The sequence below is a fragment of the Vitis vinifera genome, chromosome 19 (assembly GCF_030704535.1).
Source record: "Vitis vinifera cultivar Pinot Noir 40024 chromosome 19, ASM3070453v1".
NCBI classification, from domain to species: Eukaryota; Viridiplantae; Streptophyta; class Magnoliopsida; order Vitales; family Vitaceae; genus Vitis; species Vitis vinifera.
In genome coordinates, this window is record NC_081823.1 from 15,676,627 (window position 1) to 15,703,751 (window position 27,125).

The following is a 27,125-nucleotide window of genomic DNA, read 5'->3' on the forward strand; positions in this document are numbered from 1 at the left end:
TTGAAATTTGAAACATGGATTTTCCGTCAGGAAATACCTTCCATAGATATAAATGGACTCCAGGAAGATCTGCCACTTTACAGTTGTTACAGTAATTTCAAAAGAGAATTAAGAATATCCTTTTCTTTGGGTGTTAATATAAGATGCACATGCCCCATTCAACTTAGCATTGAAAGGGAAAAAATTGAGGCATGGCTTGTACCTACTAAGTTATCTACTTAGTTTGACTACCCATCAATTAGAGTTTACAACAACCAGATGTTCTAACAAAAGTATCTTTTGGGTTACTCCCATATTTTACAGACATGCCACAGTTGCAATCAGAAGGGAATTCGGTTGAAACACTGACCTGTTTCAAATTCTCTCCTTTCCATGCTTTATCAGGTTGGGTTGGCAAATATGAGTCCAAAACATACCCCTTCTTCTCCTGCACATACCTTGTCTCCAGCTTACCATTTGACAACATTCTACAGGAGACAGCATTGCCTGAGGCGTATTCTGGCATATATGAGGTATTGAAGATTGAGGAGATAGGATCTACATTGCATGTTTCAGCATAATCTACAGTACTGAAAGAATCTCTAGTACTCTCAGTGGTAAAAGATGCCTCATCAGAGCTTGTAAAAAGGGACCAATCACTTGATGGAGCATCTGAGAACTCCTGGCTGATTGGCTCGACATAAGTCCTGCTCCCATTCCGGCCATTCCTAAGAATTCCATTAGAGGTGGCGCTGCTAAAGCCTGGTGAAACCTCTCGTTTGGGGTTTGATGGCTCTAGGCCAACAAAGTCACCTCTGGGTTTGCTCCTTGAGGATTTATGTGTCTTGGAAGAGCAGTGCTTTGCAGAGGCTGGAGCTTGCTGCTGGATAGCTTTAACAGGAAAAGCTCTTGGAGGCCGGGGCCAAGACCTACAAGAGATTTGTAACACTTCAAAGCCTGGGGGGTGTTAAGCATGAATACAGGGAAAACGAAAATTTGAAGTGACAAACTAGACGTGAAGTGTCCTTAGCAATGTGATATAAGACATGGGTATCCACAATCAACAATGTAACATTAGGAAAATTAAAAAGAAAAAGAAAAAGAAAAAGAAACAAATAACATCTTAACTCTAAAAGAAGTCCATGTTCCCAAAACAGAACCTGCCTTTGCATCACATACAGAAAAAAAAGTGCTTTTAGGTAGGAGTGAGACCTAATTTATATGGTTTGAAATCTCACTCCATCACTATGGGTATATGTGTCTATTCAGTTCTCACTATTCCTAAGACAGAATCCCACATCATTATATTTCGGGAATGTTTAGTCTTCAAAATTACATAGACAAATTTAGTTGAAACTAGAGCAGCATCAATAAGTGTGACTATTTTAACACAACTCGGTAACATATCATGAATTTTAGCATGTTTGGGTTAGGCATAATCATGTTCGTATTATAGTCGTATCAACCTATAAAAGTCATTTAACAAATAGGTCGTACTCAGGTTTGACTGTTCAACCTGTCAATCCCATTTACTTAATCATGTTAAAACAACCTGTTTATAACCCAATTCATTTATGACCCATTTAACCCATATAAATTTACGAGTTTTTACATTTAAAAATTAAATTTAAAATTTAAAAACAGCTAAAAATATTTTAAAAATAATATTCTATAAATTTTAAATCTTAAAGATTTAGATGAGTAGAGATTGTATGAACATGTTTAATAGGTTAAAATCGAGTTAATAAATTACAATATCAATTCATATATAATTCAACCTAACCTATTTATTAAATGAGTAATGTTGTGTTATTCTTATAATAAATGGACCATATTCATATGAGATCATTCTGACACAATTATTAAATAGGTTGTATTCGAGATCAGTAAATTTTCAGTGTTTCATACCTCAACATGACACAAACCCAACACAACACTACTCATTGTCATCCATAAATATCAATGACAATTGGAAAACAAGAGAAGAAATGCAACAAAATAACTAAATTTTTACCTCATATAAAATAAGATATAGGCTCCTTCTGACATCACCTGATTCGTTGACACTGGCTGAACCTATTAATGACACAGGATAGAATTTTAGAATCCCTATCATCAAATGAAGAAATTAAAATTTTAAAAGGAAATGAAAAATTAAAATGTCAAAAATGGAATTCAACTTGTTGGATGTTAAAATCTACATCCCATTGCAAGAAACCACATCAATAAGTATAGAGTTGAAAGGAATAAACCAGAAGACCCAACACCATATCCACCCCAAGTGAATAAATCAATTTTACATTAATGTTATATATCCATAAGCAAAATCATTCACACAATTACCATGTCACTGACAATTAATTAGCATAGATGGTAATGACTTGAGAAAATTGAGGCAAGAACAATCTATATTAGCTTAGTGCAGCCTTAGCTCATCCTCTGGGCTAGCTTTGCTAAGTTTACACAGAACAATTAGAAATGATAATTCCTCTGAGCATCCTACTAGTCAGGGTGATGAAAATTATTTGATGGACCTATAAGAGAAGTTGAATTTTGGGGGAAAAAAATAGTACTAAAATGATAAACGATTCATTTTCTTTTAATGAATTTTATGGTTTTTCCTATTATTTTATCCTTATGTGACTCTATTAGCATTTCGATGAATTTTGAGTTTTAATTTTATTTTATTTTTTAAAATGAATAAGTTTGGGCTTATGCTTCATTCTACCTCGAGGCCTCCACCTTACCTCATTTAGACAAAAAACCTCAAGGCTGCTTTTAGCCTTTCAACATATTAGGTGTTGTCCTAGTGAAGGTTGACTTATGATAAAGTTGTAAGGTTTGTATTTCTTTAATAGACTCTAAAATATTATGGCCAAAAAACACAATTCGTGTGTGTAGATGAGCAAGAGAGAGAATAACGTTTATCTCAACTCTTAATAGAAAAGCCTAACCCAAAAGAAGAATTAGATATCCCATCATGTCAAAATTAAATAGAAACTAGTCTATCCAAAAAAAAAAAAATTAAATACAAACTAAGCATGTGAGGATAGCAGATATGCTTTAACAATTTTGAACAAAAAGCCAACAGACACAAAAGAACCAAAGATATACTAACCAAATTCATTAACAGCTAGAATTTATTAATAAGTTCCGTCCATTGTAAACAAATAAGGAAAAGCGGGAAAACAGCAAGCATTTAGAACTTGGCTTCAGCATACACTATCAATCTAGAATCCATAAATCAGACGTAATTCACAAATTCCTCTAATCCATCGCTGAAACTATTATGAGGAAAAAGATTTACCTCAGCATCATCTACCCTGAACCAATTGCCTTGCAAATCTTTCACATACGCCACGTAATGTCCAGAAAAGGATGCATTCAGTGTATCCATATGCACAACAACAGCATACAGCATGTAAAGTGGAGGAACATCATATGTCCCAGTCATGAATGGGATCATATCTAGCATGTCAGGGAAAGTAATACACTTGTTTATCTTTCCATATCTTCCCTCCTGAACAAGAAATAACTCAATTAAGAAGTCCGATAATTACAAAAATTAAAGGCAGTAGATGCAGACAACAATATTTATCAGGAAACTTCTCAACCACAGAATTATCTTGAGCAGCGAAAAAACAATTTTAAGGCATGATAGGACTAGGGTACTGTATCTTGATATGGGCTTGCCTTAAGCTGAGTTGTTCTAAGTCTACTTCGGTTTGGAAGTTACAAGAAATTCCCCATAATGAATTACTCATATAGTATGAAAGTAACTTGCAAACCAACAAACAAAGATTCAAACCTGATTTTCTGTATTTCAACCAAGATACCAAACCTTGAAGTTTCTCAAACCTCAATGACCGTCAAAGGACCCTAAAAAATGTATAACAGGACTCACTCTCTGGCAGCCTGGGTAATTTAGTAATACCTGAAATCTCTTCAAGACAATTGTCAGGATGTTGGGAGCTTCATGTATGCTCAGCTGCTTTCTTGCTCGAACATATGTAGTACACCTTTTATCAAAATGAATGAAAATCTAGTAAGTAAATTGAGGTTACACTTCAAACTTGCAGAATCTCTAAGATATGGGATGGGACCATAAATGCTAATATAAGGCCATCAAACCTTCTACATCGATACATATTTTCTCCATCCAAATCCTCAGGAGTCGTAAATTGAGTGAGTGCATCTTCCAATGACTCAACCCACCCAAATATCTCCAATGTAAGATCCATTATGTTTTCATATCTTTCTGACTCGAGATGACATCGCAGGCACTTGACCTGGTTACACTGAAATTGATTAGTTTTTTATAATAATGGTAATAATAATAATAGTAATAATGGCAGCACCATCATGCCATGAGATATTTCACAACTCAAGAGACCTTAAAGATTAAGCATAAGTTGCAGGACTGCAAACAAAAATTGATCACCTTGGATCTAAGCCTCCCACCAAAAGTATGTTGTATAAAGGTTGTTTCTTGCAGTCTGGCATCAACTTCCCTTTCACCACCCAGTTTCTCCAAGCATATAGATTGCATTGATGTTACTAGAAGCCTGCATAAAAATAGGATTGGAAGAATCATGAAGTTAAAAATGAAAAGAAGAGAAGCATCATTTCTTTTCTTTGATAGATAGTGCAAGTTCAGTTTGATATGTAAAAGTTTCTTTAACTATAACGAAAACAAGATGAAAATGAGGCATTTTCATAAAGGAAAATAAAAACTTCTTGACTGACCTTAAAAATTCATGTGCATCTTCCTGACTTCCATCACCAATCTGGCAATTAATACTCCTCATATGCGAAAGGATTCTACTTGGAGAAAGAGGGCCTCCACTCTCTCTCAACATCATTACATGTTTCTCAAGTTCACACATAAGGCACCAATTTGTCACACAACCTAACATGCAGATAACAAATAAGAGATAGTCACGCAGGCACCTGAAAAAGTTAGCAGGACATATCGCATAAAATTAACAAAGGGAAAAATGAAAGAACGCACAAGTTCTTGAATGTGATCTCTGAAGCAAATAAATGATGAGAGGCTTTGTGCAGGTTAAACACTGCAAAACAGCATTAGCGTAGCAACTGCAAAATAAAAAATAAATAAATAAGAAATCACTAAAAAATAATGTCCAGGTGCTAGGGAATAATACAGCCACCTAAAAACATCTTTTCCTAAACTAGAGCCACCAATGACTTGTATTCACATCTAATAAGAGTGAGCTCTTTCAAAGATTAGGTATAAAGCTGTTTGTATCACCATGAATTTATATAGTTCATTTTCTTCAAATGCTTATATCCTTTGTTCTTTTAAGACAAAACAGCCTAATCTCTATGATAAGAAAAATAAAAGCATGAAATTAGAGGCAGGTCATAAGATTGATGACCTCATCTGGAAGCAGTCTCACACAAATTTACAATGGGCTACTCACTTGAGTTTTAACTTTATGGTGATTAGACTGCATTAAATTTCTAATATGATAGTTTTTGTTTTTTGTGTTCCTAATAAAGGCTGTGCCAAAAGCCCATTACTTCCTTTCTATTTTGATCCCGTTCCTAGGTTTGTAACCAAGGAAGAAAAAAGCAACAAGCTGTAACCATACCTGTTCCCGCAATTCAAAAGGCCCCTAGGTGATATGTTGAAAACTTCACACTGAAAGAACCTTACAAATTCTTCATAAGGAAATAGCATCTGAGACATTAAAGAGCAGACCAGGACTGAGACTTGCAATTGAGTCCAAAAACTTCAAGTAAAAAGAATAGAATTCATGCAATTCCATCAAGAAGCAAAGAATATAATTGCCACTTAAGTGGAAATGCATGTAATTAATTAGAAACTGACCTTTATTTTCTTATGTATATCACTGCTTTCTTCTGAGGCATCCTGCTTGGGGGGTTTTAGAGGCTTCCTTAGACCCATCATCTTCATAAATCCCATGCTTGTAACCTCATTGTTTCCTGGCGCAAGGATGGGAGTAGAATCACTCATTCTAGTTGCTTCTGCATCACAAAATATGGAATCAGAGGAGATAAGGAAGAGTAGGAGGTAACCATACATTCATATGGGTCATGATTTAAATTTGCTTGACTTGCCTGCAGTTTGACCCTTTCTCTCTATTTCTGAGCATGTTTCTTCTCTCGATAGTTTCATTGATGCTTTTGGTGATTTCGTTGTTTTGGTTCCTAATGTGTGCAATGCAGTCTTGGATTTACCACTTCTTTTGATTGAGGTTATTCCAGGGGAACAGTTTGGCTCCCCTGTTTCATCATTAGCAGTTATTCCCTCTCTATGTAAATTTCCTCCACAAGAAATATGGTCCCTTTCAATTTCACATCCATTAGTGCCATTTTTTTCTGAACAGGAACTTGAGATGCCATAGTTGCTTCTTGGTTCAAATACATTTCCATTTTGATTTTGCAACTTATGACGTTCATGCATTGAACTGGAGGTATGTCCACGAGCAAATGCAGTAGGAGCACTAAAATTATATTTTTTATACATTTCCTCTTCTGATACAACAGAGTCACAGTTTCCTAACTGCAGCAAACATAAAGTAAAATTTTCAGAAATTACATCATCATTTGGGAATAGCCAATATATATATATAGGCAAAAACATATATTATATATTGAAATAACAGGCTTAAAGGGTAAGAACCTTTTGTCTTGTGTATGCCTCCTTTAATGAAATATCGTCAGAAGAGGTTATGCTGGTGTTGCTACTAGTAGAGACCTCTTCAGTAGAACCACATATGGCTACATCCTCTTTCTTCAGAATTTCTCTGCTGGATTTTCGGGAAACCCACTTGTCTCCAGTTCTTCTCTCCATCATGGTAATTCGAGATGTATCAATGCTGGAACAAGCATTGGTGGCAGGCATGCCAGTGCTGAATGAAGGATTAATTATATTACCTGAAGCTTTCTCCAGCACAGTCTGCTTGATACCAGAACCATAGAACTGTGAGTTCATGCTGTCATTAACTGAGACCCTCTCATGAACAGATTCTTCAATTGCAGCATCCTTAAGAGATGTAATGGAGCTGTGGGTTTCTAATTGCTGGCACTCTTCCTTATGAACTTGCCTCCAGTGAATTATTTGGCACTTTCCAGAACTGTATACAGGTTTTGTTTTTGAAAATTAATGAGAGAACTTTACAAAGTTATAGGTTATGTTGTGCCACATGTTTATAATGTTATGCATGGAGGAGAAATCCCTTTCCACATGCATCAATTCTCTTTCATACTTATAATGCTAAAATATTACTAAGAAGGCAATTAAACAATTAAAAAGCTTTCTAGGATTAAAATCAATCAGCCTATATAACTTTCATAAAAATATTTGCAAGTGCGGTTTTAGTTTCCTTTGTTGTCTCTAATAACCACTGGCTTTGAAGTATACAATACTTAACACGATGTTTAAACATTGTATACATATTTTTGGCGCAAAACAGACATGAACTTTTGGAATTTAACCAAAATGCATGTAAACCTTGATTCTGAATACACTCATCATAGTTGACCACATGGATGCCTGAACCAATCATTCAATATCCACCTGGAAATGACAGCCTGTATGACTTGCCAAGCAATATAACTGACATCATTCTTTCTTTGAAAGAAAAAAAAAGAGTAAAGTCTCCTGTTATTTGTACCAAGAGTTCAAAAAAGAAAGAAAACAAGAAACAAAAAATACATGGTTCCCCAGAAATTCTTTCATTAAGTCCCATGATAATATCCTTAATATGTTAATAGTACTACAATCTCAGCAAACCCTCAACCTAACTATTTGGCATCCATACATAAGAATGAGTTTCCTTTCCAATTTTTTTATTTTTTAATCAGGAACAACCATTTGGTTTTATGTTCACAAGGGTGAGAGCAAAGATTGTATTTTGCAGTCAACTAAACCCCCATCATTCCTGTACTTTTTCTAGACAAATCTAATCAGGGTTCAAAATCTAGGTCGAGACTAGTACAACTCGGTGGAGCCTATCTGCCTCGGCCGCACCCAGTATCGACTAATAACCAAGTTAATATTTTGCTAACTCATGAATCAACTCTATTGAATTGGAGATCGGTGCGCCTCAAGACCTCTCGAGTCAATGACCGATACTGAGCTATTTGGTTAATGGGAGATAAAAAAAAACATTGATATCGGAGAGAAAAACAGTGGAGAAGTGAAGAACTTTGGAAGGAGAGTTTGGAGCCTTGGTTTGCATATTCATCCTTCATACTTGAGCTTTTGCATCTTTGTATGGCTGATTTATCTTCAGTTTAAAGCCTTAAAATTTAAGAGAAGATGTAGGAAGTTGTTGGATGAGGTAAAATGTACATTATGTAAAGAAGATGAAATGGGTATTTTGCACAGAAATTGGTATTGTGCAGAGAAAGGGACCAAATGTTTGACTAGGAATATGGGTTTTTAAATGGTGATAGGTATTTGGGTCATTTGACAACACTTGTATTTAAATAGATAATTGGGATTAAATAAAATAAAGAATAATATTTATGTTTATATGAAATAAAGAGGTTATAAATATTAATATAAAAATTGAAATTAGGTATAGAAGTATTAAAAAATATATTTAATTTTTAAATTTATTTATTTAAATAAAAATAAACTTAATAAAAATTATTTTTTTATAATTGTTTTATTTAGAATATATTTGATAGGAAAAATGATGTTTATATTTTAAAAGATGATGCATGGTTGTATCTTTTAATAGTTGAAAATATTTTAAAAAAAAATTCAAAATATCTAATTTAAATAAATCCCTTTTTATTATTTTTATCTAACATTTAGTCACTATATGAATAATGTTATGAATATGTATATATACACCACAAAAATAAATACAATCAGATAAACTATACATATATATAGTTTGTTTAATTGTACTTATTTTTGTGATAATTTTAAAAATTGTTTTACAATTTTTGGAGTTCTTAAATTAGAATATTTTATGTATTGCTCGATATAAATTCCTAGAGCCAAGACCGATGTGCCTCGGGACCTCCTAAGTCAATGACTAATACCATGACTTTGAAGCATATTTCTAATCAACAATTTGAATAGATACGAAAAATTATCAAACATTTCCAAGATAACGATTCAATCATTAACCAAAAGACTCAAGAGAAGCAAGAAGTAAAAGCCAATATCAAGTTTAACACAGACAATCAACTTCAGCTACCATGTACTAGAAAATTTCACACAATTTCCCAACTATCTTTTATTATAGACAATAAGAATATTAACAAGCACCAAGAGAACAATGGTCCAAGGTGCACAGGACATATACAAAGAATGCTACAAGATCAACAAAACCCCCATCACTTAGCAAGAGCCCTACCAATCAACAAATATGATAAATACTTTTAGCCTTCATCTTTGTACAACTTTAACCCCCAAAAGAGGGTAATAAAAAAAGACTCTTAAGAACATGGACCTCGTTTTTCAAAAGACCTTCAATTGCTCTCATTTTAATCAGTCCAAAAAATGCACAACAAAGCAAATCTTCAAACCTTCCTACCAAGGAGACATACAAACTTAGAAGTGTTTCTTTGACAATAGAAAAAACTTAAGAAATGTCAAAGAAAGAGAAGAGCAACTACCAAATAAGCTTTGTCTTGGCATAATGAAACAAAATATAATCAATTGATTCTTCTTCGACTTTATAAAGGAAGCATCTCTTAAACAAGTCCACCCTCTTTTATGAAGTTGATCTAGAGTCAAAACCTTTCCCCAACAAGCCTTCCATGAAAACAAGCTTACTTTAATGGAAGCCACAAGTGCTAAACGACCCACATCGGAAAGTGATTTAATTCCTTGTCTCCAAGGCCACATAACAAACTTCATGGAGAAGGAATCATTTCTCAATTCCATCCACACTACCCTATCCTCCTTTTTATTCAATACCTTGCCTTGAATTCTAGAGAAGAGTTACTCCATATCATCCAACTCCTAATCATTTAGATTTCTAGAAAAGCACGGTTTCCAATGCCACCCAAGCCTCTTTTGATGAGGCTAAACCGAACAAAGATGGAAAAGAACCACTGAAAGGCTCCTCCCCGGATCACCTATCCTTCCAAAACTTCACGCTTCCTCCCATTCTCTATATGAAATGAAATTTTACTATAAAAGAAATCTCAATCATTCCTAATAACTTTTCATAACCCAACACCATACCCATCTCTCACATCATAAGACCACCACCACCCTTCTTCCTCCCCATATTTTCAACTTATGACCTATCTCCATAGGGCTCCTCTTTTTGATGCACAACATTAGCTCGGCTTGCCTAAAAGAGCCCTATTAAACAAAGAAAGACTTCTAACACCCAAAACTCCCTTTCTTTGTTCCATGCAAACATTTTCCCAGCTATCCCTTGCTACTCTACATTTTGTTGTACTTACTTTAGTTAAAGCCACTTGAGAGATTTTAGGACATATAGGACACTATGAGAATGCTGATCAAATCAAACGAAGATTGGATTCCTAGTAGTTTGCTTAAGGATCTTATTTTGATGATGTCAACTCTATAAATGACAAAAAAAAAAAAATGATAGATATATAAATGAAAATTTATAGTTGTGTAGATTATCTATACTTCAATGAACAGAATAATGGGCACCAAAAAGTAGGTAGTGTTTGTAACGTTGAGACAAATGAGGATGCTAAAATACAATAACGGTGGCCCCATACAGACAGGCTTAGGGTATGAAATATTAAGAAAACAAAGAAGTAGCATCAACAAGTCCTCAAATTGCTAGCCTCTATTGCATAGACATGCAAATGCTTAAAAACCGATGGAGATGCGACGAAGATACCTATACATGCATATATGAATGGTAAGAATACCAACTCTACATATACATGCTTAGATCCCTAGCAATACAAGAAAGCATAATCTTGCATTGGTTGGGGGACAAAGCCTAACACTTTGTCTAGCTTGCTAATGCCTCATTTGGAGAACGTATAAGGGAACAAAATGAATTAGTCTTTAAGCACACAATCTGCAACGCACATTTAGAGATTACTAAAAGAAAATAGTTTGATAGCATGCAAAAGAGACAAGCTGAAAATTGTTGACACACAAGATATTAAATTTAAAAGTGGAAATCTTAATGTTTTGCACTCCTCCAGCATGTAAAAGGAATTAAAACCCACCAGGAATTTATGAATAATACAAAACATCACAATTAGACAATCTTCACTTTCAGACCTTACGGGACAATTTTCAGTCACAAGGTCTAATGTAGGGTAGATTGAACTCAGGGCAGTCAAATAAGAAGAAATAGCAATAGAACAGTTGACTGTGGTATAGACAGATATGGGGAATGCACTAATGAGAAAAAGGTGAAGAAAATGAAAGTCAAGCAAGAGGGAGAAATGAGAAGGAAGTCACCAAAAAGGAGGGCATGAATCAACTTACAAGCCACCTGAATGCAGAAGATGGCACAAAGGATTGTAGAGTAAGCTTGCAAACTTCAATTCATACAAAAAAGAGAGGATGAAAGGAGTTGAAAGGAATAGGGGAGGCAATGGACCAGTGTATTTATATAACCAACAGTGGCCCACAACTATTAGGGGTGGGTAGGGGTAAAGAAAAAATGGAGTAGGGATGGTTAGGAAGAAATGGGATGACCAAGCTCAGGTCCGCCAAGATAGGTATTGCACTGGCCTCCTTGAAATGCCCTGGGATCTAACGTTATTTTACAATGCTCCCCTTGAATTTGCTATTAATCACAAAAACCCCATTATGTTTACCATTTTACACAACCCCAATCCTCACCCCTCATGTCTTCCTTCACAAGTAGTCACCTCATTTCCTCATATCCTCCTTCCTCACCCACCATTTTACACCATGTTTCAGCCCCTTCTCCAATTGGTCACCCACAAATTGGCAACTCGATTTCTTCCATCTGCCTTTTTATTTATTTATTTATATATTTCTTTATTTATTTTGTTCACTCAAACCCAGTGTAACATTGTTTGATCTCTTTTTATTATTATTATTTGTTTGGATTGATTGGACTGTGAATTTCTTCTCTATTTTTCCCCTTTCTAAGACAAGTTTTGTTGGAAAAATTTGGAGCGAGGTTTTTAGGTGTTTTCAGTTTATTTCATAATCGATCTTTTTGCAAGTACTTTCCAAATTCCCACAGTGGAATTGTGCTTTTCTTTTGTGAGATTTTTTCCCTATTTTATTTCATCTTCAATCTTTTTGGAAATCATTCATTGAGCCCATTTGAGTTTTTTAAATATCTAATATCTTTGTACTCAATTTGATTGGGTTAATGGGATTTACATGAAGATTATGGTTTTTTTCGTCATTTGGATATACTCAATTTCTTTTTTTCGTCTTTCTACTCAATTTATTTTATTTTTTTATTATTATTTTTTTGCCTTTTTTTTTTCTGTGATTGTCTATCAAAAAAAAAAATATATGTAAGAACTCTTAGAGACTTATCTTAAAAAAATAATGGTTTTAAAAAATTGTTTAAAAAAATGAAGTATTAAAAAAATTTTACTACCTCAAATTTTAAAATTTTTAAAAGTGATTTTTAATAATATAAGATAAATTCATACATTTTATATAAGATCTCTTACATTTTATATACAACTTACTACTATTTTTTGTTTTTAAAAATAAAAATTAGAAAGTGTAATCTAAACGGGCACTTAGTATTCCTTTTAGTTTTCTTCTTTCTTGTTTTTCTTTATTTTTTTCCCCAAACCAACAGATTTTATTTTCTTTCAAAATAAACAGCTTGTAGGGCACCCAATTTGTGCAGATCTTTTACCCATATCCTGACTCGACCTACCCACCATGTACTGATAGGGATGGTAATTGGATTTCTACCCTGCCTGGGGTTTGAGCTGGGATAGGTCACACCATCTCTCATTAGGCACAGAGACAGAAAAGGAAAAACCTTGCAGTGAAGTCATGCTGGTGATCTAAATATTTAGCTGATAACATGCACTTTGTGCACATCATAAAGTAATTTTTTTTTTTGATAAGTAAGCGATTATATTAACGAAGGCAAAAAGCCAAAGAGCATACAGGGAGTATACAAGGCTACAAACCCTTAACCAAAAAAACAAAAGAACCCAACCCCTACTTGGAAGCTATCCACTCCAAGAAACCTATAAGGGAATTCGACTCCATATCAATGTACACTTTAGCCCAACCCCAAAAATTATACACAAACGAAGTCTTTAATTTCTGAAAGGCTAACACACCCCCTTTAAAGGCGAGCCTATTCCTCTCCTTCCAAATTGTCCAAAAAATGAAAAGCGGGATGGACTTCCACACTTTCTTTCTTTTTCTCCCCACAAAAGAGCCTTTCCAACTACTAAGAACCTCCTTTACAGAATTAGGAAAGACCCACTGTACACCACACAATGCAAGGATAATATCCCATAAACCTTTTGCCACCGTACAATGAATAAGAATATGATTGATAGTTTCCTCTTCACATCCACACAAGAAGCACCGATTAGGAAGATGCCATCCTCTTCTCTGCAATCTATCCAATGTAAGAACCTTCCCCCAAGTAGCTTCCCAAGCAAAGAAAATAATTTTTGTTGGAACTTTGGCCACCCAAACATTGCTATGGGGGAAGGCCGCTTCATCAGCATTAATCAACACCCTATAAGCTTCCTTAACTTTAAACAGCCCGTCCGCTCCTCCCCTCCAAAAAACCGAATCTTCCTCCATAGATACTCTATAGTTCCTCAACTCAACTAACATATTGTCCACCAACCCCAATTCCCAATCATTGAAGTCTCTCAATAGTCTTAAGCTCCACCCTCCTTGACTCAGATTCTGATCCCAATAATCCTCCACAGTGGCGTTTCTTTGGACAGCCATGGAGAAGAGGTCCGGGAAAGCTTCGGACAGCACGTTGTTTCCACACCAAGGATCAATCCAAAACCTTACTTTATTGCCTTTTCCCACCTTGAATACCATGTTATCCCAACACCAAGTGGACTCCTTCAGAATTTCCTTCCACACACCAACCCCAAACACCCCATTTGCCTTCTTTGTTCTCCACCCAAACTCCTCTTTCCCATACTTAGCCTCAAGCACTTTTTTCCACAGCTCCTCCTTAGCCCGCGCGAACCTCCAAATCCATTTGCCAAGGAGAGCTTTGTTTAACCAAATTAACTTTCTTAACCCCAACCCTCCCTTCTTTTTATCCGTACATACAACCTCCCACTTGATTAGATGAGCCTTATTCCCTCCATTGGCTCCTCCCCACAAAAAATTCCTTTGAAGCTTTTCTAGTCTTCTTGCCACTGATTTAGGCATGCGGAAAAGTGACATTTGATACAAAGGAATGCTGGCCAGCGTGCTCTTAATGAGAGTAATTCTCCCTCCTTTGGACAAAAAATGACGCTTCCAAAGAGCAAGCTTCCTCCTCATTTTCTCCTCCACCCCATCCCAAACGGAGGAGGCCCTATTAGGCGCCCCAAGGGGCAGCCCCAAATAAACAGTGGGCAGTTGTCCCACCTTACACCCAATTTCCGCAGCCATATCAAGCGCCCCTTCCACCTCCCCTACCGGAATGACCATGCTTTTCTCCAAGTTAATTTTTAAACCTGAGGCGGCCTCGAACCATAATAGGATCCAGCTCAAGTACAACAGGGACTCTTTCTTTGCCTCACAAAAGACAATTGTATCATCCGCAAACAGGAGATGAGTTATGTTTACGGGCTGCCCTCTTCCTTTCCATATCCTACAGCCATAAATGAACCCCCCTTCAACGGCCCTCGATATTAACGCACTAAGGACTTCCATTCCCATGATAAATAGGTAGGGGGATAGGGGATCCCCTTGCCTGAGACCTTTAGAACTTGAAAAGAAACCAGCTGGAACTCCATTCACCAGCATTGAATATTTGATGGTAGAAATACAGCTCCACATCCATCCTATCCATTTTGATCCGAAGCCCATCTTATGCAAAACCTTTAATAGAAATTGCCAATTGATATTATCAAACGCCTTCTCAATGTCCAACTTACAGATTAGGCCTTTCTCTCCCCTTTTTTGCCAAGAGTCTATTACCTCATTTGCTATTAGGGAACCGTCAAGAATCTGTCTCCCTTTTATGAAGGCGTTCTGGTCAGGAGAAATCACCTTATCTATGATTTTTTTGAGCCTATTGGCCAGCACCTTAGCCAATAATTTATAAAGACCCCCAAGCAAACTGATTGGCCTGTAGTCCCCCAAGTCCTCTGCCCCCCCTTTCTTCGGAATCAAGACCAAAAATGTATGATTTAGGCTCTTGATGAAAGAATTCTGATCATAGAATTCTTTGAACATATCCAAGACATCCTCCTTGACAATCTCCCAACAATTTTGCCAAAATGCTACAGTGAAACCATCCGGACCCGGGGCCTTGTCCCCATTCATCCCCATTAATGCAGCATAGATCTCAGCCTCAGTGAAAGGGAGCTCAAGAGCATCCGCTTCTGATAGGCTGATCTGCTTCAGCACAAGACCCCCTATATCCGCCTTCCAATCCGAGTTTTCCGAAAGAAGATGCTGGTAAGCATTTACTATTCCATCCCTCACATCTTGATCTTCTGTAAGCCTCACCCCATTAATCTTAATTTTGATCAGATTATTGACTCTCCTGTGGGCATTAGCCATACGGTGAAAGAATCCCGTGTTCCTATCCCCTTCCCTAAGCCATATTTCCCTTGATAGCTGTCTCCAATGCACTTCTTCCATCGACACCCATTTTGAATAATTCTCCTTAGTTGTTTTTTTGTGGCCTAACTCTTCCTCTGATAGAGCCCTCTCTTCTTCCACTACGTCCCATCGCTCCACTTGCTGAAGGGCTTCAGCTTTGTTTTTCTCTAACCTTCCAAAAACCTCCTTATTCCAGATCTTTAAATTGTGTTTCAGACCCCTCATCTTAGCTGCTAACCTGTAGCTCGGCCTTCCTCTAACCACTATCCCTTGCCACCACCCCTCTATCAGCTCTTTGAACCCCTCAGCTTTGAGCCACATGTTTTCAAATTTGAAGGGGTAAGGACCTCTCCTTAGGCCACCTCCCTCAAGCAAAATCGGAAAATGATCCGAGATTGGGCGAGGCAATCTTCTTTGAGTAGCCCTACTGTACTGATCTATCCAATTGGGGGACACCAGGAATCTATCCAACCTAGCCCACGATTGGTTATTGAGCCCCCCACTCCAAGTGAAGGATCCCCCTTGCAAGGGAATATCAATAAGCCCTAACTCATCTATGACCTGGGCAAACCTCCTCATAGCTGAAGTGATCCTCCCATTTCTACTCCTTTCAGCTTGGTATAGAGTTGAGTTAAAGTCACCTCCTAGACACCATGGGTCCTCCCACAGTCCTCTAATTGCCCCGAACTCCTCCCATAGACACTCCCTATCCTTTCTGGAACAAGGACCATAAACCCCTGTGAACACCCAGATTACTCCATCTCCCACATTCCTGAATCTACAGGAAATGGAGAATTGGCCCTCTTCCACCCCCAGCAATTCCAGAGATCTTTTGTCCCAGCAAATCAAGACACCCCCTGCTGTCCCCATAGCATTTAAAGCCTTCCAATCAAGATATCTCCCCGGCCCTAGACTCCTCACCACCTCTTCAGACATAACTTGCATCTTTGTTTCTTGAATACAGAACAGGTCCACCTTTTGGCTTCTGATAACTGACTTGATTACTTTCCTCTTGGACCTGTCATTCACGCCCCTCACATTCCAACTCAGAAGTCTTACATTCATTGGACAACTGAACTTTGGATCCCTCTGCCCTGTTGAGGGCCTTTCTTCCTAGTGTCCTTCATAAAGTAATTTGAACTAATAAACTAACATCTTTACTTAATGTAAATAAAATCCAAAGTAGTAACTACATGGAAAGGGTTCCTAAAAGGAAATCATCCAGAATAGAAAGTGGACCAAGTAAAAATCCTAAGCTAAATCAAATTGCCCCATGTGAGAAGTCAAGCCTGTTAAGTAAACCACTGATATCTGTTGGAAAAGGTGCTCACTGTCACAAGTCTCCCTCATCAATCCACATACAATCTGTTCTTGACCTTCCATCAGCCTAGGTACATTCAAAATGTGATCCTCAGCATGTCTTTGCGGGCAAATGTCCCAAATATAATCCTCTGTGGGCTTTGCAATCTCAGCGGAAGATAAATAAGTTCCACTAGTATAAGCAGATTTTTTTTTTTAATTGAAAAATGAAGCAATGTTGAAAACCTAGGAGATATTCAATGAGGCTAACTTCTCAAGAATTCAATAAAGTGTGAACTTTCTCCAACTAAACTTGCCATGAGATCCAACCCCAAATGTCTCTCAACAAGAGTATACCTTATTCAAGTACCCTAGCAACAACGATTGCTCTCTTCTTTGCTCATACACTGCATTCTTTAGTTGGCAAGCTTATCTCACAGCTACTTCTCACTACACCTCTTTTATTGCAACTCCTAAGGTAAGATATTGCAATAGATGGTTCCAAATGAGAATTTCAGCTTGACCTACTAATAAATCAAATATTTACAAATTCAGCATGTGGCAAGATCAGGTACCTTCAGTTTTGATATCTATTGCCAGCTGGAAATCCCTAGAAATATCCCAACCAATGATTGGCCACTTCTGTTTATCCATCAGATTAGAGATGATAACTACTAGACTAAAAATAGCCCAAGCTAGGGTCACTAACTCCATACAGATACAACTTCCCTAAAGAACAACTCAACAATATAAGATGCACAATCCATCAGAAGTTTTCCAGTGCAAAATAAATTGAGCCGTCTTCAAATGTCTACCAACAAAATGTATGTAAAAAAACCTCCTACCAGTTTTCAGGGAAACCCATCAAAGCAAAAATTCATCATCGATAACATAAGATGCAGAAGGATCACACTTGTAGACAAACAAGACTGCCAGATAGGAACAAAGAATGAATCAATGATGTATAGGCCCTCAAGAGAATCCAATGAAACTACCAGTCTCATAACCCAAGCAGGTATATTTGTCTACTCAATGCAACAGCCATGCAATTTCAGACCCTTAAGTTAATTCTAAAAGCCTAAAATGGAAGTGCATTCCTCTAAAAGCAAGAAGCACTTGGTGTGTTGCTTTTTCGTAGTATGCACTTAGATCAAACCCTAGATCTAGGCAATCCAAGCCTCTCCTCCACAAAAGTTGTGATTCCAACCCTAGTTAGAGGGGTTTTGGAGATTATTTTGAAGACATTGGGCCACTGGCCTTTGTCTTCCCCTTCTTTTCTTTTCCCCTTAATCTTTTTTCCTTCCCCTTTCACCTTTCTTTTAGATAGCTTCCATTGATGATCACAAGCTTTTTTTTTATAAGCAATGGTAAGATACATATTAATAGAAAGAGCTATATACCAAGGCAGGCAGGTTGTATACAAAGGGAAAACAAAGGATAAAGCCCAGAAGAGGGGAAAACACAAAAAAGTGTTGCCTCTATCATCTAGATCTCATCCAATCTATAAAATCGATTAAAGGCATTGATATTTTTCTACCATGTACATCCTAACCCATAACAACAAACTTTTAACAAAGGAGCTCTTCAATGATTGAGTCGATTGCTCCACATTTTCAAAGGCTCTTTGGTTTCATTCTTTCCACGAAGTCCAAAAAATATGCAACCAGACGGCTCTCCAAACTTTTCTTATGCTTTCTTCCCACAAAGAATGTCATGCCAACTTAAGAGGGTCTCCCTAACTGAAAAAGGAAGGACCCAAGCAACTCTAAATAAAGAAAATAGCAAGTGTCATAACTCCCTAGCCTTACAATAATGAAGAAAGATATGATCAATAGATTTCATCTCACTTTCACAGAGGCCACAAGGACTACATTGTACTTCCACTAGGTAAGTTATCCCCTCTTTCACCCTTCTCACTGCGTATACCTTTCCTCATTCAACATTCTTGCTTTTGTTTGCTATTTTCTTACCATCAATCTAACTCCACAACTCTTTGCTACCTTTATGACACAAAATCATAAAATTTCTAGCACTATACAATTTTCTTGGGTTATAGAATGAGATGAAAAAATTAAAAAATGTCAGTGAAAAAAAATGTTTTTGATAATCACACTAAGGTTGCTAGGCAACCACACTAAGGTTGCTAGGCAGTGTTTTAGGCAATCACACTTACGGTTTGTTAAGTAATCCCACTAAGGGAGAAGGCAATCACATCCTTAAAGGAAGCATAATTGATGCTGAAAATTTTATTAAAATGCTCCTCTTCCACTTTGACAGGCTACATAGGTATGTATGGACTCTTATGACCTTACCTAATAGGAAAACCTTTTTAATTCCTTATCTTTCCTTGTCAGAACAGGAAAAGATATAGGCAAGGAATATTGTCAAAAAACTAAAAGAAACAAAAACTCTTCTAATATATATATAATAAGAAGATTAAAAGAAATAGAAATCTGACAAAAAGTCAATTGCTAACTAAAATATAAACTTACCAAACTAAAATAAAAACTTAAAATCAATTATGGCAAGTCCCCAGATTAACTTAAATCATCATTAGTATCTCAAATTACGCCTTAGGCATTGGAACTAGTCTTACCCCTTGTAAGTCTTCAAAAGCTATTTTCTGCATTCTTTCTTAAACTTTCCAGCCCTATATCATTGACTTGGATTATAGGATAAAGTGGAAAGAATAGAAATGGCTAAAAATAAAAAAAACCTTGACAGTCACACTTAAGGTTACCTAAGCAATCACACTGGGGAAGAAGCCAATCCCACTCTCAAAGAACGCATAATAGATGCTGAAACTTTCATTAAAATTCTCCTCTTTCACTTTGAAAGACTACATAGGTATATGCAGTCGTCTCTTATGACCCTTAATAAGACAATTTTCCTAATTCCTTATCTTTCTTTGCAAAAATAGGAAAAGATATGGAAAAGGAATATTATTTAGACCCACATGAAATAGAAAATTTTCTATTTTCTTAGACTAAAAATGGATAGAAACTTGATAAAAAGTCAACCACTAACCAAAATAGAAATTTAAAAAAGCAACTATGGCAAGCCCCAAGATGAATTTAAATCATCATCACTATCATAAATTAAGGCTTGGCCATTGGAACAAGTCTTTGAGCTTCTCTTGTAAGACTTCAAAGGATATTTCTAATGTTGTTCCCCATCTCTTTGATTCAATTTTAAACTTTTTTTTTTTTTTTTTGACAGGCAAAGCCATAGAAGAAGGATATATTAATAAGAACAAGGCACCCAACGACCAACCCAAAACATACAAGAAGTATATAACAAGTGCCTATAGGCAAAAAACAAAAGAGAGAGGGGTACAAAAAACTCACCCACCCTCATCTAGAGCCCAACCAATCAAAAAAGTTGATTAAAGAATTAGGCCCTTCATCTATACACTACTTAGCCTAAGACCAAAAATTACAAACAAAAAAATATTTCAACCTTTGAATCGAAAACTCCTCATTTCAAAAGCAATCCTATTTCTTTCCTTCTAAATCATCCAAAAATGACACAAGGGGGCTGCTCTCCAAACCTTTCTTCGCTTCTAGCCCACAAACGAGCCATGCCACCCAAGAAGGACCTCTTTAACTGACGAAGGAAGAACCCACGACACACTAAAAAGGGTAAACAACAAATCCCACAAAACCTTGGCCTTGGTGCAATGAATTAGAAGGTGATCAATAGACTCTTCAGCAGCACAAGAAATGCAGTGACCAGCCCCTCTTCTTTAGTTGATCCAAAGTTAAAACTTTACCCCATGAAGCTTCCCAAACAAAAAAAAACAACCTTAGAAGGAGCACAAGGGCTCCAAATAATGTTTTTCAGAAACGAGACTGTACTGCTGCCCTCCATAGCGCTATAAAAGGATTTAACAGAAAAAATACCATCCTTAGCCTCTTTCCACCGTACCCTATCCTCCATGTTAGTGATCCCTATGGAGGGCAGCTCTAGAAATAGAATTTTTTTTTTTGACAAGAGCTCTAGAAATAGAATATGAGTCATAATATGTTAATTACAAGCTAAGATGAATTCTTAGAAGCCTCCAATTGTTTTCAGGGAGCCCATAACCATGTCTCCATGTAAGCTAGATCATCCCTCAATGACAAAGGAGGATCAAAAGTAGTGCAAGAGCCTCCCTCTCTCAAAGTAGAAAGAAAAAACAAAAAGGAGAAATTAAGAAGGTGATAGCTGTATGACAAAGATATGAACTGTTAATTGAAGCCAATATGTAGTCATTCTGATGAGACCAGATGTAGTTAACTGCCAGCCTCTTAAGGGCGAAGTCTATATTGTCAAACCAGAAAGGTCCATTGATTTTTGAATTCTCAAGAATTCAAACCTGAGAGTAGGTAACAGACTTTTGCACACACTAGTTGGAGGGGGGCTTGTTGAAATAGAGCCATCTTATAGAGTTTTGTGATTATTAAAGGAGATTTATTAATGTGACCGGATCAGGTTTGAGTAATTTGATCCTCCCCGGTGAGTGAACCAAATTTAAATTTAAGAACTATTTTCCTAGTTATTACTAAAGAAATCTCTAATAAATTAATAGCACAGATTCCTCGTTTCACTAATTGATAATTCAGTTGATGGAATCTTTCACCAAAACAAGCTTCCAAAGAGAATAGATCTTCTAAAAGCAAATCTGTACATGCTCAAAACATTTCATAAGACTCAATTGAAGCACAGTACGAAGCTGTGTCAAGGATTGCCTTTTCATTAGACAGGGAGATTTATCTGATGCCATGTGGTGGACAGATAAAAGGCACAGTTCACTAGAAATGGACAACTGACATAAACCCCCTTTCAAGAATGAACTGATATTTTCACTCAGAATCAAATCTAAGTACACATAATATCTTCATGAAATTGACTTCTATAATTGAACATGCTATTCCGAATTGATGAATTTTGTCCAAAATATTAGAATTATATTCAGAGTTTCAAATTGCACTTCCTTGCATTACTGCAACACCCCACTTCATCCTAAAAATTAAAATGAGAGAGAGAGAGAGAGAGAGAGAGAGAACATTATCAATGTATAAGAAATTTGACAAAAAATAACATATTTAAAACACACACACTCTTATATATAGACAATGATTAAAACAGGTTACAGTAGCCAAAAGGCAAGGAATAGGACATACCAATATCTAACAGACTTGCATCTGGAGCAGCGGGTTGTTGCTGGACCAAAGCATCTGGCGCATTCATGATTTCCACTCTTTGAAGAAGACACAAGAGGCATAACACTGGCAGTAGCCATTGCTTCTGCTTTAAAAGCTTCTTCAGCAGCCAGTTGAGCAAGCAAACTTACTCTCTTTTTCTTCTTTGTGACCTCACTCCATTTTCCAAGTAAAATGTAGGTAACCAGAGGAAATACAATCAAGAACAGAAAAAGGGCAGGTATATCAGCTTCCCTTGGCTCGAGCATGTCCCCACCAGCATACTCATGTCCAATTCTCAATCAATGCCGTTTCCCAGAAGCTGGTCCCTTAGCTATATAAGTCCAGGAAAACTAACATCAGAGTGCAGTAACATGGATCATGCTGCCTCACTCACGCCTGTCAGTTGTTCTGCATATATCTTGCAAACTAAGCTAGCAATCAATGAAAGAAAAAAAGAATACACAGTCCACCTAATTTTTTGATGACTTAGGAAACTTCCAAATAAACACAGGCAAATAAAATAGAAGAAGATTTTTTTCCAAAATTATAAGTTCTAACAGCAGCCCTTTACCTCATACGATAAGGGGCAAAAAATGGAAGTTTGTTTCTTTAGATACTTTCCTTCAAGGTAGTAAGTGCGAGGAAATCCAAATACCATTTACTTAAACGGGAGCAGATTTTCTTGCCTAAGGGGACAGGGAGTTCTAATTTTAGAGATGTGGTCATGAATAAAGCTCTCAGGTAAATTATTATGGAGGTAGAGAAGAGATTCCTTTGAAGAAATATTGTCTTCTCGAAATCTGAGGAAACAAATTTCAGTTAATGGCACCATGAAGTTGGAGGAACCATGGTGTGGGCATATGGAATCATAATGGACAAGTTTCAAGGTGGGAAATAAAATGCAGGCATTGTCTTGCGTGAAACTTGACATAATGGAAAAATCTTTAAGGAATTGGAGATTCAATTTTTTCCAACTTTCAATTTTACTCCAACCTTCGATTTGCTAAGCCAGTAAACTATGGTGATGACACTCTTCATCTTTAGCATAGCAATCATAGGATATTCGAAGAACCTTTTTCTAAGCTTGTTGCATTCTAGGTTGTCTGTGGGAGCTGGGAGGCATTTGGATCTTTCTTCCGTATATTTGGCGAATTCAATGAATTTAGCACTTTGCCTAGACAACTGATTTGGTTAGCTAATGTTTTCTCTCTTTGCCTAGTACATACACATACTGCTCACTTGGAATTTGCCCAGTTCTCTTAACAGAGACTTTTATTCATCAGAAGAAAACCAAGTTCAGGTTGGGCTTGGGTTCATCCCAAAAGAAATCCATGCCACCAGAGTTAAACCCCAGGTGCGGGGAACTGGCCACAATCCCATTCACCTGTTGACATCTCCCAGCTTTTGGATTCATTTTTAATTCATCTACAAAAATTTGCTTCATTAATTTAAGGTTTGTAGTTGCTCATACATCTTCTGTATCTTTTTGGAGTTCCACTGGATAAAAGAAAAATGAAAATTGTTGGGTCATTTCCTTCTTTGTGAGGTAAGGTCCAATTCCATCCACTGATATATCTTGAGTTTTCAACAAAACCCTCCAATAAAAGCTTGAGGGTACACAAACCGACCAATTCAAGTATCTCCATTTCAATAATACATAAAGACACATCATTCCAGCTCTCTAAGGACCATCCTTCCGTGAGAAAAAGGAAACAGAGCCAAAACCTCCCCCATTTCAACAAACCAGTCACTGAAAATCAAAATTTTAAGACAGCCCCATCTCAAAAAGACTTCCCCTTTCACCATTAACACAGATTTCCGCAAAATGTCCCAGCAAACACCCACAAAATCTAGCACTCACCTGGGAAAAGGCAAACCTTCCCAGGGAAATTCACCATCAAAAACCAATTTCTTCCAAAACAAGAAATCATCAATGACAAAAAAACCCAGATGAAATCTAGCATTTCTAGACTGAGATTCAAACCCAAAAAAGCATATACATACACTCAAGCAGCGAAAATCAAAGAGACATCAGTTGTTAGTAAGAATCGTACCTCATGCAAAAGAAGAAACCCAAGGAAAACCCAACAGCACTTTCACCTTCTTCTTCTTCCCAAATCCCGCAACAGATTCCTTGATTCCCTTGATGGCAAAAACCAACACTTCCCACCCCAAAGACTCGTTGAGTCGTTTCTCTCTCTCTCTCTCTTTCTGCTACATTCTCTTCACTTCACACTAAGCATCCTCCAACTTTAACATTTGGGAACTCTTGTGCCTGACTGCTCTGACCAAAAGCAGAGTACTAAGCCAAAAAATTAGCCACGTGGTGAGTAGCAATTTGTTGCCGGAGTGGGGCCTACTAACTGTACCGCCTGCGCAAAGATTCCAAACCAGCATGATTGGTTTTGAGCCATCGGATGTGTGGAATTTTGTGGGAACCGTACTTTGAAATTTTGGAACGTCATGGTGGTCAAAAGTAATGGGTAGATTTCTTGGGGTGGGACCCACCAGATGTGGTTCCGAATAATTTAACTGCTTGCCACGTGTTCGGACGTGATCAACCATGATGAGGCTTCGATTTAAAATGTCATATAAAAATAAATAAAAGTTTCACCTTTGACCGCTGTTAGCATATCATCCACCGTAGCTCTTATGATGTCTCTGCGCCCACACCATCCCCCCACCCCGTGCGAAAAAAACAAAACATGCACTTGTATTAATTTATGTTGGCGATAAGCATGCTCTGGTGTCATTGGTGTAATATCGTCATCTACTACATTATAATTTTAAACCTTATCATTCAAATCAAACCATATGTTATTTTTTTAATGTCGTACTCATTGTCTTTACATTGGCTACTGTAATCATTAAATTCATCACCACCTTCTCTTCATTTTAGGGCAGTCAATTTTTTTATTCTACTTTTCTCATACTTTCTTTATCATTGATATATGATTGCAAATATAAAGTTACTTAAAAATTCACAAGTGAATTAATTTTTCATATGATATGTGCCTTTTCATATAGTCTAAGAGATGACTCATTAAAACATTCTTAAATTCTATTCTACTTCATGCATTTTATACCTTTTCATATTGTCTAAGAGCTGAATCAATAAAGTATTGGATTGTTATGTTGTCTTTTACGGCTGTGCCTTCTCACACCCTGAAATTAAAATTTTTTGTCTTGTTGTAAAACTAAGGTTTGTTTCCTGGAGGAAAATGATTTTTTTTTTATATTTAGTTGTTTTATGGAAAATATTAAAAAAATAAATAAATATAATTAAAATTAGTTAAAAATTTATGTATTTTTAAATTATTTAATTTTTATATTAATGGGTTAAAATAAATAAAATGAATTTGAAGTAACAAATAAAATTAATTTATTGACCTTAAATTTATTTTTTATTTTCCTTCACTTTGCGCCTGCTACTTTTCCTTCCTATTTTCTTTGTTTTGCATTTTCTCTCAAAATTTTTGGAAACAAACATAGGCAAAAGAAATTAAATAGAAGAATTCTGAAAAAGAAATTTAAAGAATGAGAATGTCACATTCTAAATTCTTATAATATTGTTTAATATTTTATACAAAATCGGTCTATAGTTTTAGAAATTAGTGTAAGCTAAGGAAAAGAAAAGTTATAGATTTAAAGGGTGTTTGTTTATTTGGTTTTTTGTTGAAAACAATTTATTTTTAGAATTTTTATTATTTGTTTTCTATTTTTTCATAACTTATTATAAACTTTTTACTGAATAAAAAAAGTCAAAATATGTAATTTTTTCTAAATAGAAAAAAATAACATATTAGTTTTTTTTTTACTTTTTAATACTTAATATAAATAAAATACTAAAAAAACAAACAACCTAATATTTAACATTATTAAATATTAAGATTCTATTTAGAATTAAGTAAAAAAAATAAACACCACCTTAGTAAAGGAAGAATCCTCTAATAATGTGCTATCTAAAAATAAATAAATTTTTTAAATTTTTAACTTTTAACTTTTGGAATTCATTCATTTTAGAAAAAATAACCCTCGAAACATGCACTTTAGTAAAAAATCCTTAACATGCCAAAACTACCCTCTAACCCTCATCATCCAAATTCCGGCTACTAATTGTCACCATTTTTTTTCTTTTTTTGTACTTTTACATCACTCATCACCTATTATGATTAATATTTAAAAAAAAAATTGACATGTGTCAATCAATCATGTCATATGACTTTTTTTTTTCCTTTTTTTCTCCATAATACTTTCACATTTTTTATTTTTTTAATATGTTGGCTTCATAAAAAAAATTATATTTCAATTTTTTTTCCACAATTTAATATTTTCATATTTATTTATTTTAATTATTTATGAACATTTTAAACATAAAATAATAATATATAATAAATTATTAATGAGAACAAATTTAATATAAAAATAAATACATAAAAACATATGACATAAGATTTTTTATATTCCTAAAACACATGATTTTTTATTTTATAAATTTTATAACATTTATAATATTTTTAAATTTTCATGTGAAAATCAGAATTGATGATTATGGTTTTAATTTTTTGCTTGTAAATTTAACTTGACCATTGTTTAAACTTTTTTTAGGTTAAAATGTTTAATATTTTTAATTAAAAAAGATAAAAACTTGGTTATGGTTTTAACATTTAATATTTTGCTTTGTTAAATTTTAAAAAAATTTATTTATATAAAATAAAAATAAAATATTTTTTATTAAAAAAATATATTTAATCATTTATATTATTTTCTCTTAATTTTGTTAAAAATTAAAATTTTTGTTACGCATCCATCAACATAACTCTTGGAAAAGAGAATACCACACTTCTCCGGAAAAAAAAAATGTATCACTCTTTAATGAAAAATGTAACACTAAAATATATTAATAATAAAAAAATGAAAGAGTGAAAAAAATGAAATTAAAAATA

General features: G+C 35.5%; 1 protein-coding gene across 4 annotated transcripts; it reads right to left on the minus strand.

Annotated features, from left to right (window-relative positions):
- LOC100260067 (ubiquitin carboxyl-terminal hydrolase 15) lies at positions 1 to 24,475 on the minus strand. Of its 4 annotated transcripts, none has more exons than XM_010646491.3 (14): positions 24,234 to 24,451; positions 22,159 to 22,510; positions 6,650 to 7,103; positions 6,085 to 6,529; positions 5,834 to 5,991; positions 5,595 to 5,683; positions 4,991 to 5,076; positions 4,726 to 4,888; positions 4,421 to 4,544; positions 4,111 to 4,268; positions 3,914 to 3,998; positions 3,287 to 3,499; positions 1,994 to 2,055; positions 1 to 908 (listed from the first exon to the last, which is right to left on the minus strand). In XM_010646491.3, exons 2-14 carry the CDS (start codon positions 22,443 to 22,445, stop codon positions 239 to 241), a joined length of 2,994 nt encoding a protein of 997 aa, XP_010644793.1. In that variant the 5' UTR covers positions 22,446 to 22,510; positions 24,234 to 24,451; the 3' UTR covers positions 1 to 238. The 4 variants fall into 4 exon arrangements, with proteins under 4 accessions (XP_010644793.1, XP_019072778.1, XP_019072779.1 ...); XM_019217233.2 differs by having other exon boundaries at positions 22,159 to 22,587; positions 24,234 to 24,439; XM_019217234.2 differs by having other exon boundaries at positions 22,159 to 22,605; positions 24,234 to 24,439.
- Between the last annotated feature and the right edge of the window lie 2,650 nt (positions 24,476 to 27,125).